We start from the raw sequence: 20442 nt of genomic DNA, 5'->3' as shown, positions 1-20442 counted from the left end.
CTCGGCTGAGGGGATGAAACCCAAATCCTGAGGGACGATGGTGTTGTGGGTAATGCAGCCTTGAGCCTGCGGATTTGCGGAGCTGGCTGTTTGTTTGGTGGTTTTGGGTTTATTTTAAAATACATGAGATGTGTGATTTGTAATTTGGACATGACTTGAAAACTGTATCCAAATTTTAATTGCAGTGCCCTGCCACTTTCAAATTAAAAAAATCCAACAAACTGCAAATAAGATTAATAAGAAAAAAACTTGTCCTTTGGTAGTTCTTCCCCTGAAGCTTGTCCCTAGGTTGGCGAGGAGCCCGTTGCACCCATTCGGAAATGGACACAAGCTGGATGAAATAAAGCAGCGGGCGGGCGGGAAATGCCCCGACCTCCCTCCGTGAGGAGAGGGGCTGAGCGTTCCGAGAGCACAAAGGGGGACGGTGTTTTAGTTGAGGCCAAACTCCACTTTTTGTTGATATGCTTGACGTTACCATTTGCTCAGGGAAAAAACAAACAAACAAACCACACAAATCCAACTAAAAATGATCAACGAGTGCGTAATCTGAGATGTTTGGCCTTGTTAAGGGCTGTGGCAGAAATCCGGTTATGTTATGAGAAGCACATGACGCAGTGAATTTCATTTAGCTATGAGGTAAGTTTTTAGTCCTGTAAATGTACCATCATCCATTTTCTGTCCTGGCAGTAAAACCAAAAATGTTTTATTAGAAATAAGCTTTAAAGTGTATTAAATAACAGGAAATGCAATATACACAGGCAGACATAAATGTAAAAAGCAGTATCACAGTGGCAGACAATAAACTGTGCTGCTTAATGTTTTAAACATAAGTTTAAATAGTTAACTAAGGAAGATGAAAATATTAAAATGCTTTTAAAAATTAGACTTGGCTTTCAGAAGAGAAACACATTGGAAGGACCATTTTAGAATGGTGTAACCCAACACAGTAATGCCAGTTATTAGTATATTCACTCATAGAAATCTGTGGATGTGTTTTAACTGGATCTTGGCTAGCTAAAAAACTGAGGAGAGTTTGCTGAAAAAAAAAAGAATGAAATGTACCTGTGATGTGCTTAGGAAAGGTGGGTAACTGAACCACCTCCCTGTCTTGTGACCCAGAGAGCACGCAGGCCACAAGTTGATGCGTTTGTTGTATTTATCTGTATTAAGTAGTACTCTGCATGTCATTTGGAAGTTTGTGTTTTGTGCTTTAAAGAGTAAAATACTATTTGTGAGAATAGTTTCGTTTAAAAGAAGTGAAGTTTGCAGAATCCATGCCAAATACTAGATTTCCATAACAAAGGGAAAAGAATTTACATAATCACCAAGGATTTGTTTCCAAAGCAATATATGTAAAATAAGTTCTAGTTAGTGATTGTACAATGGTAGTATTTAAAGATCTAGGTGAAGGAAGGGCAACTGCTATGACAAATGCTACACTGGTCTAACTATAACTTAGTAAAAAAGGAAATTTTGTACTCTTGATACTGTTGAAAATTTGCTATTTTGTTATAATCTCTATGTCATATAATAAATGCTAAAAGTATTTAAGTATGCTTGCATAGGTAGACATTTTTTTACTTAGTGGGCATGTGACTTCATAATGTTAGCATTCTATAAATTATTTGGTTTGATTTTAGATACTGTGCTGGATGCTTGATAAAAAAGCCAAACAATCACTAGCTTCAACCTTATCATTTTTATTGTAGAGACTAATTGCTACCTCCAGAAAAAAATACACAGGCCTGTCTGCATTCCTGTTCAGACTCAAAGCGGTTTGCATTTCCATGGCAGCCACCATACCAAAACTGAGCACAGGCATTGGCTTGTTTGTCATAATACCATCTGATTGTGTAAACATGGCATGGCCCTTGGTCCAGCCTTAGCTTGCAGCGCAGCTCCACAGGACTTTCTAAAATAGAAAAAAATAAAAAGGAATAGAACCCATTCAATTTGTAAAAGTCAATTATATTCCATAGATTTTACCTTTAAAACTCTTACTTTTTTTTTCTGCTAGTCTTATACAATAGTTTAAGATTCACTTTTAGTTCTAAAGATGTTAATATTGAAGACAAGTTATAAGTGCATCTTTATAGTCAAATAAACTGTTCCTTTGCTGGCACGATTCCAGTAATTCCAGAAATAAAAGTATTATGGCTCCACATACAAAAAGAGCAAACAATATGAATATGATAATTCTAAAATATATTTTTTTGAAATCTGATTACGTTCAACCAGTCTTGTGAGCAAACTGAAACTGTAAGCCGAAGATCTGTAATCTAGTTGCATCTGCTGTTTTTGCATCTGCTGCATCCTTCTGCAGTACATTAGTTTTCCTTGTGGTGTGGGAGAAGAGACATTAAAATACTGAGAAGAATATAAAACTCTTGTCTTGCTTTTGTAAGATATTTGTGCTACTTGTCTAATAAAATGGTAGTAATTATGTACATAAGTTTTGAATTTAAAACTCCTACAGATATGGATTAGAGGACTGACATACTAATCTAGTCTCACTCACCTTAATAATACCATGAGATACAAAACAGTTTACTCTGAAGTTTAATGTCGTGACTACTATTTTGTCTTTTGCAACTGGTATCTTGTCACTTTTTTTGAAAAAAACGTTATTGCCGGAGACTGAATAAGTCATGCCAGGAAACATTGGGAACATGTTTCTCTTGCTCTCTTCTGTTGCTTCCATCAAAATACACTATTACTGAAACTGAAAATGCCCCAAATGATGAACAAAATACATCTGGACATTTCATAAAAAAGAATCAACCCTTTAAGCACTCAGCTAATTATTATACTTAAAATGACTGAACACTGTTTTTTCCTATTGCTCCTCTGAAAGAGAAATACATTCTTTCTGTCCAATTCTGAAATCACAATCTTTGTCTTTAATGAAGTCTCCCCCTCTGTAGACTGCCCCTCCATGGCTGATGAATGACCTGCTGACTGGCCCACCCTCAGTGAGCATTATGTTCTCCTTTTGATGCCCCTTAGGAGCTCCCTGGCAGGTTATAGACAGCCTTGCTTTTGCTTTAAGTGCAGCAGTGGGATCCAGAACTTGGGAAGACAAGAACTGCAACTAGATCTGTTATAAAATCCTGAAATGACCTCTTCTACATCACAGACTCACAAAATCTTTGGAGAATGGAACAAAATTACTCTGTTTTAAAGCCTTATTAAAAGTTAGTATCAGGCAAAGAGGTCACAAAATGAAAAATTATCTATTACCCACCAGGTCTTGGTGTGGGTCCTGCAGTTGAAAGAGATGGTGTCATCACTTTATTGGATGGTGGTTGTTTAGATGACAATAACGGTAACACAGCTGCAGGTGAAAAGAATCAGAAAGAGACAATAGTTTTTCATCAGCCAAAAATGAAAATGAAGAAGTGAATGACAATAGAAATACCTCTAGTATTTCCTGTCAGCACGGTTGGCTGTTCTTCATCTTGTTCCTCTTCGTAGGCGTCATAGACTACAGGAGGTACGTTGGTCTGAAATAAGCATTTGATTTTTTTTTCTTTCCAGATACTGTGAAGTGTTTCAAAATGAACAAGCCCTCCGTAACTTAGAGATTTTCTATTGTTTTTCCTTTGCATTTACCCTGACTTCAGTTTTAAGAACCAGAATTTTAACTTCTCCTGGTTGGTTTACCAGGAAAGTTGTCGTATCTAAATGTTGGATAATTTTTTTTTTTAGTTGAGCTTTACAGAAGTTTATTTATAGACTTAAAATTATAATCTACAATTGAGTTCAATTACTATTCTTAGACTTAATTATAACAGTGTAATTGCTTTTTAATATTGTTATGATTCACACTGTGGCACAAATACTACTATATTAAACAAAGGAATCCTTGTAACAGTATCAGGAATAAGTTACAGTTATTATTAATTGCCTGCATGCAACATCAGAGCTCTTACTCAGAACAACCAGCTCTGAGCATACCAAGTTAAAGTACCAGTCCTGCAGAAAATTAAGGGAAATGGTACAAATTACGTTAGGTGGCACAGAAAAATAAATACTTTAAACTTCTGCTGAATTTTCATACCGGAGCTGATGGTTGAGGAAGATGGCCAAGACTCAGAGGACTTTCTACTGTAGATACTCTGAGTGTCTGTGCTGGAAGTGATTGTCTGTTAACATTGTTCTTCTGAAGTATGTAATGTAAAAAACTTGGAGATACTGTCTGGAAGGATCGCCCACTTATACTTGCACCATTTTCATTATGGTTGTATAGTAAGGTGCCATGTTCATCTTCACAAAATTGATTGACTAATTTGGACTCCAGAACTGTTAAAAAAAAGTAGAAAACTTATCATACTGAGAAATTCAATGTATTCTTAAAATTTGGATTACTTATATATGTCACTAATACACATGTAATCCAGAACTCATTTGGATTGTTTACACACATCTAAGATTATTCCACAGTCTTTGGAGTATGGACTTTTTGATCACAAATTTGCCAGCATTTAAGTCCTCTACATCGTAGAAAAAACACAGTGAACTCATGTAAGGTTGTTCATCTAAGCTTAGTAACAACTACTAGTTGGTAATGGGAAAATAACTGCTTATCTTGCTGCTGTGAATAACCACAGGAAAACGGATTATTTCCCCAGGGGAGTGAACAAGTACCATTTATGACAATGGGTTTCATTCTGATTTACAGTTAGATTCTCAGTGCATGAGCATTTACTCATCTTAGAAGTTGTTTAAGCAGCTGTTTTCCTATACTGGGTGACTGACATTCCCCTAATTGGCACGTTGCCCCATAATGTGACACCATAAACAAAGGGGATCTGTATCTCTAGATTCCTATTACTTTGCAGCATCAATAGATATCCACAAAGATACTGCCCCTCTGTGAGAAGCATCTGATACAAGACAGCATAAAAGGTCACTGAACGCACCTGGGAGGGTGTTAAAGTCATCAATGAGGTACATGTGCTCTCCATCTGGGTCTGAAGCAATCAGATTGAGCTCCCGCACAAACTCAGCCTGTGTTGGATCTGAAGTATTGACGATTCCTATTGCGTACATTTCGATGTTTGCTGCGTGGGCCTCTCGAACAACAAGATCTAGTTTTACAGCTTCTCTCTTGTCTGTTTGGCCATCTGTTAGCACAATAGCTACTTTCCTCACCCCTGCTCGAGCACCAGAAAATCCTTCCTGGGTTGCTTTGCGGATAGCAGTTCCTGTATAAGTGCCTTCTCCCATGTATTGCATTTTTCTAATTGCTTGCTTAACATCCTGGCGGGTTGGATACTTGTTGAGACCAAATTCTAGCTGAACTTCTAAACTGTACAGCACAAGGCCAATTCTGGTAGCATTTCTGCCTACAGTTACTCTGTCTACTAAAGCAGTTACAAAGTCTTTGATAATCTCAAAATTTTCTGGTCCCACACTCTCAGAGCTGTCAATCACAAATACAAGCTCCATGGGAATTTCCTTGCATTTAATACTGCAGCCTACAAAGGAAAAGTAAAAGAAACCCAGATCACAGTGAGTTGATTTGGCATGCTTTAGGAAAAGAGAAGAATGCAAATGTAGTGAAGGAAATACAGAATTTGAACATAAAAATTTCCTGAGTCCTTACCACATATCTCTTTAATTAATTTAATTATATCTTCTCTCTGGATGTGAAAAAAATTAAATATTAAAATCTTTTACAATCTGCCTCTTTTAAATGAGCTGTAATATTAACACTAACAAATATTTTGCTTATAATCAATATTTGTGTCCTACAATGACTTAGAAAAATCTTACTGTTTAACTTCCAAACTTGGGAATGAGTTCCCCATGTTATAAGAAACTATTTCATATGCATACAAGAATCAATAACTTGACAACACATTAACAAAACAATTAACTATCTAAAAAAACAATTCTATCTAAAACAATTAACTCCTGTTATTTTAAAAAATGTTTTGTGATTAATTGATTCTCATTTAAACTGAAAAGCATATATATTTTAGCATCTGCATAATATGATATCCCTTTTAAATGTTCTGGGAACAGAGAAATAGACCCAGCTTTGGGAAGCGTAGGATTGCTTGTAGTGAGCTGACGTATGCCAGAGCACCAATACAGAATGGGAGTTGTCAGCCCTGATGTACCTGGCCCACAATTACCCAGCCTTCATCAGCACAAAACCCCAAAACTGCTGCCTTCAGAGCTTTCTGTTCAGAACAATGAGAGCTTCTGTGATATGTGAACAAAGTGTTTCTCAGAGCAATCATGTGTTACATATTTTGAAGTGCATGACAGGACTCATCTGGCATTGAGTCAGTCTTTCAAATACAACCTTTTGCTACTGCTTGTCAGCTTTCATCATAAACTGTAGTAATATTTATATACTCACTGACATATTTTGCTGAATTTTACTCAAATGTGGTACAGGCTTACCACAAATATAAATAAGTTCATAGCATGATAGACCATGACAAGTTTGAAGATCTTTGCTCTTTATACTCTTAAATATTTGCAAAAAAACCCTTCCTGCAGCAAGTACACACCTGGGTGACCTAACACTAGCTATAAAAGAACATATAGCAGAAAAATACCTGAAGTCACTAGGAACTTTTAACTCCATTTCAGCATAAAGTAGATAACAAAAAATCAGAAATCTTTGAGTTGGTTTCTTTCTATATTATTGCTGAGTCGGCTTCTAATCAGAAAGCTCTTTCCAAAATAATTAAAAGGCTAAGTTTCATCTGATAGTGTTGTTTATATCTTGCTGTAATGGAATTTAAATAATGGAATTTGCTTACTGTTAGGCCTTGGTCTCCCTTTGGTCCGGTTTTGCCCTGTAACAGTGATTGCTAATGAAGCTATTGCAATTAGATAGCAACATTTAATTCAGAATACAACTTCATCAATACCGTTATTAGAATAATATTTTTCCAATAGAAAGTTAAACTAGAAAACCTGTGCTTCTAATGCACATGCACTGCCTTGTGCATGTAGTACCTGCAGCCTCCTAAGGTGGTTTATGGGAAGTGGATGACCTCAAGTCTCCCACTGGGTCACTGACTGTCAGTTGTCTTTCACTGCTGTCCTGGTTTTAGCCAGGATAGAGTTCATTTTCTTAGTAGCTGATTCAATGCTATGTTTTGGATTTATTATGGGAATCATGTTGATAACACGCTGTTGTTTTGGATATTAGAAGTGGTGCTTACCCATAGTCAAGGACTTTTCAGCTTCCCATGCCCTGTCAGTGAGAAGCTGCACAAGGAGCTGGGGGAGCATGCCCAGGAGAGCTGACCTGGCCAGGCCAAAGGGATATTCCACAGCATGGAGGGCACACCCAGCACAGAAACTGGGGGAGTCAGCTGGGAAGGGCCCATCACTGCTCGGGGTGGGCTGGGCATCCATCAGAGGGTGGGGAGCAATCTTATTGGGCTTCACCTGGCTTCTTTATGATTATGACTATGATTATTATTATAGACTATTATTTTTATAGGTTCACTTATTGGACTGGTTTATATCCATCCATGAGTCTTTGGCTTGTTAGGTTTTCTTTTCTACTTTTTTTTCTGATTTTCCTCCCCATCACACCAGTGTTGGGGGGTAGATGATTGAGTGGCTGTGAAACCACATCCTTGTGGGAAGTGGGGTATTAATCAAGTAAATGTCTTCTTTGTGCTTTTTAAGTTTTTAATAGTTTCAGTTTCTTAAATGTTTCAGATTATACACAATTAAAGAGAAAGAACACACAGCTTTGTTTCTGAGTGGTTTACGAAAACATCTGTGATAAACCTGAGTTACTCACAGGTTCTCCAGATAAACCAGGGTCACCCACATCACCTTTTTCTCCTTTTTTCCCCTTGTCACCTGTAGCTCCTCGATCTCCCTTTAAAACCATGGTGGTAAGCAGACAGAAATTGTAAGTCAGTTTTTGTTACACTTTTCAAATTTCTCTCATAGCCTTTGTTGAATGCACATTAAGGTTGTGATGTGAGTTAGACATCTTTGTTAGAGATCATTTAATTAAATTGGAACTTTGTTAATTTCATTAGTAACTTGTAGTATTGGCTAAGCATTTTTATGGGAAACAATACCTGAAGTGGTTTGAACAATGAAGCATCTCAAACAACTACATGCACACTGAGGGGTTTCATGGGCTATTGCATGATGGAAATTATTATCTGTGCCTTAGAAAAATAAGATGACACTAGAGAAATAGAAAAGAAATCCAAGGGTGTCATTAGAATTAGTAAAGGGAATATCACTCTGAGAAACCTTCTGCCCCAGAAAAGGTGTTTGGCATAGCAAACAGATGTATTAGTGTATCTTGGTTTGATTTTTAGTAGACTATGGGACTTAGTACAGCCTTTCTGAGCCATTGTGATCACATCTAAAAACTGATTCCAACCCACTGTTCTCTTTTTTTTAACATTGATTTAGTTACAAAATTTTGCATAGCAGATAGGTGAAAGTGATATTAAATCTAATATTTATTTTAATAATAGAAGAATAATACAACTTGGAATAACAATATAACTTCTAACAATAATATAATCTTTTGGTGTCTGGGGCTCCTTTTACACAGAAATCACATGCCTTCAATGAGAACTGACTGTAAGAGAGCATTTTGAGTGTGTTGGCTTCCATCTAGGGCATTATCTCACTATTATCTCTTATTTAGACATCATACCTTCTCTCCCAGAAGCCCATCTCCAGGGGGGCCTCGTGGTCCTGGCATTCCTTGAATACCTTGTTCCCCCTAATGATAAAACAGGTAGTGATATTAACCCTTTGTAAACATTCATCACACAGTAATTTAAAATGTTCAAAGAGAAAGTTTTTTAAACTGCATTTTAACAAGGATCTTGAGGCACTTGAGACAATTTAGTGGCTATCTTACATTTCTCAAATACTTCTTCAGTATAAAGATACACAATGTTAAACACACATATGATCATTATTGGATTTATTTTTAATTTGATTGCAATTTTAATTTTTTCCCTCTTTCCATCCCATTTTATTCCTTGTCATTTTGCCTTTCTAATTTCTATCTTTTGAGTCTATCTCATCTGACTGACTGATGCTTTGGGTAAAAGTGCATATTACAAGGCAAAATTAATAGTACTCACATTCAGGATGGAGGCTTTTTCTCTACTGAATAGTGGTAGTACACATAACTAATTCAGACTGTTTCTGTGGGCATGAGAGTTGAGGAAGAGAGAGTGGTATTTTTAATTTTGTAAAGGTATCATTAACTGATAAAACTTCATTCTTCTTTCCTCAACACCCACATGCTTGGGCTAGTTTGCAGCAGTAGACAGAACATACTTTGCAGGTGCTCACATTATCCTTCTCATTTTCTAGCCTGAGGCTCTCTTCATATAAGAAACAATGTGAAATCTCCTTAACACCGTGATGGTCAGATTGACCACTCAGCACAGGTTAAATGTCGAAGACACTGAGTTTTTTTACCTTAGTTCCTTGAATACCTTCACCAGGAGGTCCCAGAGAGCCAGGTGGTCCTGGGCGTCCTATGCTTCCCTAGAGAATGTTCATAATAAAAATACACAAGGAATTGTTATACCACTGTGTAATTTCTTGTCCTTCCTCTACCTTCAAACATGTCTTTTTATAAGTAGTGGGAATAAGGCTGGTTTGCTCTAGCTGAGAAAGACTCTCTTTGGCCTTTATCAGATTTTAATAATCCAGTTTATACTTTGAAGGAGTCACTTGGCTTAATACTTAGTGAACATGAATCACCTTGCTGATAAGAGATATATGCTGCATTGAAGGATGATTTTATTTGTGCCACACTGGGGACTGAATTAAAATTTAAGAGAATATTGTTATTGTTTTTTAGTCTTTTACCACCATTACACAGTAAGACCTATGCATATACATACTAATGTGGCATTGCAAATAAACACTCGTTGCTAATTTATAAGCTAGTTTTCAATAGAACTCTAGGAAAAATGTTCCCATTTCCTGTTACTCACAGGAAGCAATCAAAACCCATAAAGTACATATTACATATTAATTTTATGTCTGTACTGCTATTCTGTGCAACACTATACTAGTAACCCTGCAGGAAATTCTCAATTTCCTCATTTGTGAGAATCCCATGGACATGCTGTCTCTTGGTACTAGTGCTGCCTGAGAAGGTGCTTCACCACTGCTTTTCTCTGGACCCCACCTTCCTGCCAATGGGAACTCTATCTCAGGGACCAGTAAGTCACAGTGTGCAGGTAACTCATTATTATGTTACATAATCTTTGCATTTGACATTGTGGAGTTCTTTTATATTTACATTCAAACCATTTCTTTTGTATTCAATAGACTTCTAAAACAGCTGTAGAAGCATAAGAGTTTCCAATTTGGGAGGCTTCACAGTGAAAATTGCTTTTTATAGTTGCAGTTATTTTCAGGCCTTTGTCATGGTTACAAAATAATTACAAAAATAATCATTTTTGCAGGGATCAATCCTCATACTGGCTATTAGATGATTATTTGATTTATACAATAAAAAAGAGGAATTAATCCCAGAAGAACTCAACAGTAGTGCCTATAGCTGTAACAATAGTATAGGCAAGACATAACTAAGTGCTTGCCTGGCCCTTAGTTTTGACCAATGCTAGGTCTGAAGAAATTTTTGCCACTCAGTTGCAGCTAATGTCTGCAGGAGCTAAATGTTTTGTCACTGATCTTCACTGCAAGGTTATCACCTTATCATTTATCATATGCAACCACAAGGAGGCTATGGTTTATGGCTAGTCACCAGAAATACTCTTGATTTTCTACAAAATAAAGATTATTTGTTGGATTAGTTGTTTCCAGTGAAGACAGAAAACATGGAGATCTCTATACATAAGCACACATTTTTATAGTATACTTTCCCCCCCTATTTTAGAAATTAGACAAAGAGACACGTAATTGTTTAAATCTCTTACTTTTGGTCCTGGCAAGCCTTTTCCTGGGGGACCGGCAGGGCCTACTGGTCCTCTACTACCAGGATCACCCTGAAAGCCAATACTTTAAGAAATAAGTAGTGAATACCAAAGTTTAATGTATGTCTAGAACTCCAAGCATCTGTTACACACCCAAATGGGACAAAGAGATGAGAACTATTGAACTGCACGGTGCAAGTCCAAACAATGCCAACCCAAGGATATTGCTGGCAGGGCTAGGAAGTTATTTGGGATAAACAGTGGCTGGTGGTCAAAACATATTCAAGTCAATTATGCACAGGTACAGAGGAATTACAATTCCTATATTATAAAATGAACTCCAGATTCTCCAAACCAAAAAAACCCCAACAAACCTTAACCAAAAATGATCTACCTTTTATATACTGAGAAGAAAGTTAAAGCTGGATTAAATAAGTATTCTGACTATGACCTATAGCTAGGAATTGTATCTCTATGAAGTAGAGTATATACAAGCATTTGCTTTTCTAGAACTTGAAGCCTGTACCTTAGGTCCTGGTAGTCCAACTCCATCTGGTCCTTGTTCACCGGGAATCCCAGGAAGGCCTGGTAAGCCCTGAAATTGTATGCACAGACAAAATATAAATTTAATTTACAGCTACATTGACTACATGCATTTGTTAATATTTATATGGTAGTATTTTAACTATACTGTCTCTTAATGGGACTGTTGTGATCTACAACTGGTTAAACTTTACTCTGATATGCCAGAAGTAGTGTCAGTAGCATTTACATGTGTGTTGCATGTCATGCAGGGGCTTGAATGTGTTTGAAGGTAGAGTAGTCTAATCTGGAGAGGCAGTTGCAGAAGCAGTTCTTCATTGGGTTGCACAAAAATAGGAGAAGGTATTATAAATCAATTTCCAATTTCCATATTGATATTTGTTAATTATGGTTCCTCAGTGTGGCAAATGCAAGCACTTCTGCTGTTGTCTTTAGCACAGGCAAATGCAAGTATGTGTGGTCCAAACTCCCTGCCTGTAGCCAGCAATCTTTCTGAGACTTCCTCGCTGCACAGGCAGGTCACTGCCAGGGCTGGTGGAGCACGCTGAGAGCAGACTGGGTGTGTGAGCTCAGTGTTGCACACGTGTGCAGGGAAGGGAGAAGAAGGAGCCTTTTCTCTTTGCATCTTTTTTGCAGGGATTGGTTATATCTACCAACAAGGCCTCTGTAAAGATTAGTTCTGGCTCTTTGCACAGCAGTTGCTTTTTCAGTAATTCTGGGATGTATATGGATCCAGCTGCTTAGCTAGATTGTATTTTCCTGTTTGGAAATAAATTTTGTACAATAGGGCAGAAGACAGGACCCTGCAGGAAGATTTTGAGGGAACTGATTGAAATATCAGTGATACTTCAGCAAAAAGAACCCACTTGGAATATGTTACAGGGTGTAATCAAGAGAAGAGGACAGGGATGATCTTGTGCTATTTCAGAGAGAGATTGCGTTTTATTATGCATTTCCACAGTTGAGGAGTTTTAGGCTTTTTAGGCTTTTAGACCAGGAAATCTTTCCTAGCATGTCAGACGTGGAGGATAATCCCTTAGGTGTAGCACTTATTTCTTCCAATTCACATAAAAGAAAAATCTATAAACTTACAGGTGGGCCGGGATAACCATCTCCTTTTTGCCCAAAGGGCCCAGGGGGTCCTGGAAGGCCTTGGTCACCCTGGTGAAGGCAGGAAAAACAGCTGAGTGAATGCCAAGACAATTGCTAGCAGGAAACTATGCATGAAAGTGAAACTTATTTTGCAAATATACTGTAATTTGATTTTATCTATCAGCTAATGTATTTTACTATGTGAATTGTTATTTTAGGTTTGCTTAATCCTGGACTAAACCAGTGACATTTAATAGTGCTCATGATCTACACTCTTGAGTCACTAATTTTAATATGTTTCAAGACCTCTGTCTGTTGTCACTTGTGGCCTACATATAAGAAGAAATTACTTTCATTGTATTTCTCATACATTTATCATAATTTGTTTTAGAATTCTATTTTCCTGTTATGCTGTGGAACCTCATTAAACCTTTTGAGTATAACAGGATCTTCCTATGGGAAATCTACAACTAAACTCCTTTCATGGATCCAGACAGCTGGAGTATCTCAGGAACAGATTTACCAAGAAAACTCAGAGGACCTTAACCCTCGCAGCCACACTGGGGGGTGCAGTGAGTTGCTATAGAACGGATGATCAAGATTACATTTGTTCCTGTAGCTACCCAAAATATGGGCATTTAAAACACTGGCAAGAAAAGACCTGTGCAAAAATAACTTTAAAAAATTAGGCTGTAAAAAGCTTTATCCTCTATGGCTTTACCCTGTATGGTTGTGTGTCTAAGAACTAAACAAAAGCAGAACCACTAATGCTGACAAAGACAGCAAACAGTGAAGAATGTAGTCACAGAAACATGCAGTATTGCCCAATTGAAAGAGCTCTGGGGGGCTCAAGGCTGAGGGAGAGAGACTTGCAACTCTGAGCAAAGGATGTGCTTCCAGTTGATTAATTCCTGTTAGATCCCCAGAAATGGGACAATGTGAAGTTCTCTGAATTTACTGGACTATACCAGAAAATTATGTGATTCCATCAGCACAATCTCCTCCTGATGCAAATAAATGTAAAAATCTTGAAAACCACTGACTTGTCAAAAAAAGATAGAGATTGTCACGCGTTTCTCATGCTTCTGTTACTCTGTTCAGTTCACTCAGAGAACAAGGGATTGGGGATGTATTCAAAAGTACTGTCAAATTCACTGGAGGGGCAGGCATGATCCAGTATATTTGGAGAAACACAGGTTTATATGTCCTGAGTTTCTTGGTCTCCTGACAAAATCTGTACTGGAATGAAGAGTGGCTTATGAAAGTTGAATCTAGGTACCACTGAGGCAGTGGTAGATGGAAGCCATTAGAGATTACCTACATATTCATGTTCTTCTTACACTAGAAGCCTGTGTTATGAATGTTATGAAGTTAATCCTGAAGTTATGAATGAAGCAAAGGAGCCTGGCTGAGAAAAATCAGCTGCTTGCTAATTAACATGTAGGCTCTTGTAAGCAGGGTTAATGGCGTGTTCTCTCTGAATTCACTCCACATCAGTTAGAAACAGTCATTCCTCTCCTGGTTCTCTGCCTTCTGAAAGGTTACAGTTACAGACTGTGGAGGATTGACCATCCTTGGTTTTCCAGCTCTGCAAATCCTTATACTTTGCCAGAGTTGTAGGACACACACATTAACTGTGGAACATTTCAGTGGAACACTGTGGCCATCCTAGGAGGTTTGCTGCTGCTTCACTGAAATCCTCCTGCCTTATTTTACAGTTGTATCAGAAATCAGTTTAACAATTTAGGAGCTACCTTTGCCCCAGGAAGCCCAAAACCTGGTTCTCCAATTGGTCCAGCAAGACCAGGTAACCCAATGTCACCCTGCAATGAAGAAAATAAATCCTCTGCTTACATATCTTATTAAACACCACAGGCTGTGGGTTTCTTTTATACAAATTCATATATAATGAACATAATAGCTAATTTTATTTATTGCTATTGCAAACATTTAACACCAAAAGCATAAATAAAAATGAAAGAATAAATAGAAAAATAGAATAAACAAATGTGCTTTGATATCAAAAGTAATTCAAAATAAAGAAATTAACAAAGGTAGGCCACACCTCAAGCTGGCATACAATTAATACCAGAGCATAATGATAACTAGACTGGATGCAATCCACAACTCTGTTCATAGGAAAGAAGAAGTTTTAGTTGACCTCATAAGGCTGGAGTTGTTGACACAAATATTAACACAGCCTACTTCAGTTTTCACCCTGGGTTTCTAAGCACTAAGAGATGGAATGTGGAGGGTACCTTTGGTCCAGGCACAGATCTTCCAGGAGGGCCTGGCATTCCAAGACGTCCTGGTGCACCAGGCTCCCCCTGCAGTGAAGGTAGGAGAGAAAAAACAGTGGATTTTTCTGAAAGTGAGCATGACTATCACACAGAGAAAACATTTATGCAACAATTTACATTTAATTCCATTAAAATTCTATTGGAATTTCTAATAAGCTATTCTATGCAGAGATCAATCTAACTATTTGGAGAACTGATAACAACCATATTTTGTTTTCTCCATGGAAATGAGATTCTTTTCAGTCACATAACAAACTTGTTTTAGAAGTCCCTTTCTTAGTGTTTTCAAGGCTTGGTCCACCACATACAGTGCTCAAGACTCCCTGCCCAGCTGTGTAGGTATACAGAAAACATTTATACATTTCTGTTTAAGTAGATTTTTTAAAATTTATTTTTCAGTTTACTTTTTTTACCTCTTTTCATTTTTGGGGAAATACTCTTGTGTGTATAAATAGCAAAAGAATAAGAAACTGGAGGATAAACCTGGAGTAGCTCTTCTCTCACTTTCATTAAGTACTGAGTATTTTAACAGAAACTCCAAATCCATAAAAGAATATCAGCCATAAGTCAGTGTAAGGGGAAATAAAGTCCTGTCATGTATTTATATGCCATACGTCATACCATCTTCTCAAATATTTCAGTATAAAAATACCAGTATATAGCTTTACTTTTTCCAAACCAACAGGGAAGCAATATGGTAAATGCAAAGGTTTTAAAAAACACTGCTAGTTGTTTGTAGGGATCATGGTGATTCTTGCTAAGAGAAGCCTTTGCTGATCTTTTTTGAAATTATTTTTTTATAAAGCGAGTTCATTTTAGAACAATTGTTTCTGAGATCTGGAACAATGTACAGCTTTGAGAGAGTATTTTACACATATAACATAGTGATAAACTCACATTAGCTCCTACAGGTCCAAGCATTCCTGTTGGTCCTGTTAATCCACGTATTCCTCTCTGTCCTTGATCTCCCTATAAAAATGGAAAAGATATGTCACACATGTCAAATTATTTCAGAATGTGTTAACGGAAATCAATTGTAAATGTCAGTGAAAGATAGCAAACATCTATTTTTGGGTGGTGCACATGAGCTGTTCCTATTGCCTTCACTGGCAAGTCAGTTAATTCTGCTCAGGAATTGTCCAGTGTTGGATTTGTACAATTAAAAAGACATAGATTTAATCCGCAATTAAATAAATCAGTTTACCACAGAATACTGTGAAGAAAACAAAAGCCAAAAGGAATCTTAAAGGTTGAATAATTGCAGCTGAAAAGCAAATTAAGTAATTACATTAAAAAGATAATAAGAAAAATAATCAAAGCAGGAAAATATAATCCAGCTGCTAGTACTTGGTTCTTTTTTTAATTTGAAGGCAAATAGGGCAAATTTTTGATCACAAAGAAAAACTAAGAACATTGTAAATTTTTCAAAAGAAAATTGCTGTTCAAGCAGTTTACTTGCCTGTAATAATTACAACAAAAAATGAAACAACTATGAGTCCAGAATAATATTTTTTTTGTTACTTATATTGGGCAAAAAAAGAGAAGTCTTTGCCAAAACTATTCCTGGAACATTCCAATTTTGAGTGACATCTTTAGTAAGATGTCACTTACTAAAGTGTCATCTTTAGTAAGATGACACTTACTAAAGTGTCATCTTTAGTAAGATGACACTTACTAAAGTGTAAGTGTCATCACTTACTCACCTTTTCCCCCTGTATTCCAATCCCTGGAGCACCTTCAGGACCTCTAAGACCAGGCAACCCTGGTTCACCCTTGAATAGAAAAATCAAAGGAGTGTTTCAGAGCACTGCATGGACATGGTGCAAGACAAACTTGGTATTCCCTTGAATAAGTTCATGAAAATCATAGACCTTTCAGAATCAATGACAAAACTCCCACTGATGTCAGGTGTGTCCAGGGGCTCTTTTCCATATTCAGAAGCAAGCACTGTACAACTCCGTGTGGAATATGGAACATTTCATTAGAGACAGCTGAACACTGAGTATATAACCTTAAATTCTGAATCTATTAAAAAACACAGTCAGAAGGCCATGAAAGCTTGCCCATAGCCATTTTAGTGGTTTCCCTCCTGAGCTGCAGGGCATTTAATGAATTACACAAAGCACACAAGAGTAAACAAGGCAATGGCCCACCCCAAAAAATTAGAAAAAGTGAAGTTTTTCCTAAAAAAGTATATTCAAAAGAGATTTTTTTTTTCTGAAAAAAAATGTGGTACTTTTCCCCTTGTCCAGGAACACTCTCTCTTCTAGGTTTGGGTGTCAGCACAGGGAGAATAGCAATGCTTGGGGTGAAGCAGAGGGACTGCAGAGAGAGATGAACCAACCTTTTGTCCAGGGGCTCCATCTTCTCCTGGAAGACCAGGCAGACCCGCCAGTCCTGAAGGCCCTGGATCACCCTGACATCAGTAAAAAGTAAGTTCTTCTATTAAATGCAGACTCAGTACTATTCTTTCTCTGAATTAAGGAAATAAATTTAATTTTTTTTAAACTTTAAATATATTTGTAGAAAACATTTATGCCTATGAAGTCTTTTTTTATTAAGACAGTTCTCATTACTTGGTACTATCCTACTGTCTGATTGTTTTGAAGTGTGCATTTTATCTATGCAATTAAAATTATTAGCTGTTAATGATTCAGCTTATTCTGAAAAAATAATGCAATCATTTCATTAAGTGGCAGCATTTGAAGGAAATACAGATATAACTGACTATGACACAATGATTGACATGTTGCTGATGAATATCAATGCAAATCAATGTCAGCGGAATTATCATGGCCCTATTATGTAAGATTCAGGAGCCTGACCTGGTTTTAGATGAATTTGGGGTCAAATGTGTTCAATCAGCATTACTGTATTTTGTGAAATTAAAGAGAGAAATTGAATAATTTTCTTTTCCAGCCACTGTCACAAATCCCTAACAAACAAGAGCAAAACCAGGACAGCCTTGTGCCTTTCCACTGTCACAAAAGTACTTTTTCATCGATTCCCCTATTCTGTGTTAATCTGGCTGTTAATGACATAGGGATTGGTCATCATTTGGGCACTTCAGCACTAAGATAATCTGGTTACAGCTTCCTCTCCTCTTAGTAACTCAACTATTCTTTCTGTCCACCAGCACAGCTTGTCTTGTATGAAGGTGTGAGGATGTAGCCGCTCTGTTTCCACCGTATTCTGTGTGGAAAGGGAAGGAGCAGCCCAATAACCACTGTTCAGGGCTTTTTTTCACCTCTCTGGCTACAGCTTAGCTTACACTTGGGGCTGTGAGTTCTGGCAGCTGTTTAATATTCTGGATGGTTCTCTGCACAGAGCTGTAGGTGAGCTGTGTGTAATGATAACTTGAGCATGAGCCAGGCAGGTGGAAGTTTCCAGTCACCTTAAGTCTTATTATTTTTTACAGAACAGATATTTAAAATGCTGCCATATCTGGAGGTTATTGAAAGTCTGTGTTAAAAATTCAAAATACTAAGAACCTAAAAGTTTTCTAAATCTGTTTTTATGTGGCTTCAGAAAGCATGCTCAGGAAATATAAATTTATGATCCAAATGAATAAATAGATTAAATAATTCCTCTATTAACAATGTACCTTAGAACCAGGTTCTCCAATACCTCTTTCTCCTGGCACTCCAGTCTCTCCTGGCAAGCCTTGTTCACCCTTAAGCAGATAATAGTTTTTAACAGCATTATTATGAAAAGTATAAAAGTATATGTTTCATTGCTTACATTTTAAGAAAGATTAGTGTAATGTTGTCTGTAGTAAGAAGTGTGAAACCCTTGGTCATAAAGATTGGCAATTTGCCACATGTTTTCAGCTGTCACCAGAGAGCTGTTAGTAGAAATTATTAATGCTGTAAATCTACAGTTGTATGTCCCCAGGAATCTTTCCTGCCAAAGAGCTGATATTTCAGGAGCATATATGACGTCCAAAGACAAATGGTTTTTTTACTTTTTAGCAGTGGTAATCATATCCCTGCACAGTCACTTAAAGTGTAAGAGGTGATACTTGATTCTGCAAAGTTATTTACTTGTCACGGACACTTGACCCACTTACACCTCTAGTTCCTTTATACCATGCTTTAATAGCCTTCAGTCATTCAGAACTTTGTCACATCTTTCAGGAAATTACTTTAAATCTCCATTCCAAACACCTCTAGGATGATGTCTTTCATTAACAGTTCCGTATTTTGTGAATCAGTTACAGCTAAATTATTCTGAGACATTTTCTTCTGAAAAAGTAGTCTTCCTTGCGCCATGGACCATTTTTTCTGTCGAGATACAGTAGATACACAAATTCAAGTGAGACAGTAGGTAGCAGAAGATGCAAGGAAGGCAATCAATCTCTAATGTGTCTATGTATGTATTTTTCTGGAATGGAAACAGTACAGTGAGAATAAAAGATGATATGGAAATTGGGATGGTCCTCTCTTTTAAGGGCAACTAGTTTTTGTAACAGTTTTACTGCACCTCCATGTGCCATGAAGAAACCACAAGCTCAAGGCAGACAACCCTCTCAGTAGAAGTGTATCAGGCAAAGTGCAGCTGTCTGGTATGTGGTACCTAAAAGCTTCTGTGTGAGTCAAGCAAAAACCTAAATAAGTAGCCATGGCATTAGTTTACCAAGGCTTTTCAGAGGAGTAGGATCTGCTGTGTGGTTTATAATATCAATAAAGAAAATATTTTCCTGCTTCTATGTTAATATTTAGATTGGGTTCTGCAGTCCAGTTTGATGTAAATAATTATAGAGACAGACCATTTCTTGATCATGAAACATAATAATAAAAACAGCACAGTAGCTTTTACTTCAGAAAACTCCCTGACCTTTGGTCCAGGTATCCCCTGTCCTGGTAGTCCTCTAGAGCCAGGTGGTCCTTTTGGGCCCTCCACTCCCTGAGAAGAGTAGTTAAGTAATTATTAAAAAATGAAATCGTCTCTGTTACTATACACTGAAGTGTGGGGTGAGGGGAAAATTGTACCTTTTCTCCTTGAATTCCAATTCCAGGTAATCCAACTGATCCTGGTAAACCAGGGGGACCACACTCGCCCTGGCAAACAAAGTACAGTAGCTTAGTTGTGCAAAGATACAGAAACAATCTGGGACAACTCCCTTGCTAGTCAGTGCATGTTGACTTCTTTTGAAGTCAGTAAAGCTGGGGATCTGACCTTTTATCTTTCACACATGCATTTATTCCCCACTGGTTCAGTTGCAAACAACCTCTAGTCTCTTTTTCCCTTTTTAAACCTTAACTTTCACACAGAATCAGATGCCTTTTCTAACATTTTCTATTTTAATATGAGGAGATATTAAAGTGGGTTGGGAGAATTTATTGGGCATAAATCTCAATTAAATACCACATTATCCAGTGTCTTTTATGGGTTCCTTGCCTCATTGTACCTTCTGCAGTGAGTATCAACCCTGTATTCCCTGTATTAGATTTATTTGCACTCCATTAATCCCCTCGTGTATTTATTGCTCACCTTTTCACCTTTTATGCTGATGCCTGGAAGTCCACGAGGGCCTTTTGGTCCATCAAAGCCACGATCTCCCTACATGAAAAAATAATAATTTG

The 20442-nt window shown here is 37.3% G+C and overlaps 1 protein-coding gene across 1 annotated transcript in view; it reads right to left on the bottom strand.

The window, feature by feature from the left end:
* Positions 1-686: 686 nt before the first annotated feature.
* Positions 687-20442, bottom strand: part of LOC102041374 (collagen alpha-1(XXVIII) chain-like) — a 34940-nt gene continuing 15184 nt past the window's right edge. Inside the window, exons 15-36 of the mRNA XM_031058878.1 lie at positions 20351-20419; positions 19849-19917; positions 19694-19762; positions 18462-18530; positions 17202-17273; positions 16561-16629; positions 15755-15826; positions 14816-14884; positions 14312-14380; positions 12558-12626; positions 11449-11517; positions 10926-10994; positions 9451-9519; positions 8669-8737; positions 7784-7864; positions 6783-6818; positions 5609-5645; positions 4923-5480; positions 4061-4302; positions 3419-3503; positions 3245-3334; positions 687-1912 (exon numbers count right to left, since the gene is read on the bottom strand). Coding sequence (XP_030914738.1) covers positions 1713-1912; positions 3245-3334; positions 3419-3503; positions 4061-4302; positions 4923-5480; positions 5609-5645; positions 6783-6818; positions 7784-7864; positions 8669-8737; positions 9451-9519; positions 10926-10994; positions 11449-11517; positions 12558-12626; positions 14312-14380; positions 14816-14884; positions 15755-15826; positions 16561-16629; positions 17202-17273; positions 18462-18530; positions 19694-19762; positions 19849-19917; positions 20351-20419 — 2301 coding nt within the window. The 3' untranslated portion in view covers positions 687-1712. The remainder of the gene's footprint in view (positions 1913-3244; positions 3335-3418; positions 3504-4060; positions 4303-4922; positions 5481-5608; positions 5646-6782; positions 6819-7783; positions 7865-8668; positions 8738-9450; positions 9520-10925; positions 10995-11448; positions 11518-12557; positions 12627-14311; positions 14381-14815; positions 14885-15754; positions 15827-16560; positions 16630-17201; positions 17274-18461; positions 18531-19693; positions 19763-19848; positions 19918-20350; positions 20420-20442) is intronic.

This window comes from Geospiza fortis, unplaced genomic scaffold, assembly GCF_000277835.1.
Source record: "Geospiza fortis unplaced genomic scaffold, GeoFor_1.0 scaffold112, whole genome shotgun sequence".
Lineage (NCBI taxonomy): Eukaryota > Metazoa > Chordata > Aves > Passeriformes > Thraupidae > Geospiza > Geospiza fortis.
This window is presented reverse-complemented; position numbering and strand designations above follow the sequence as displayed.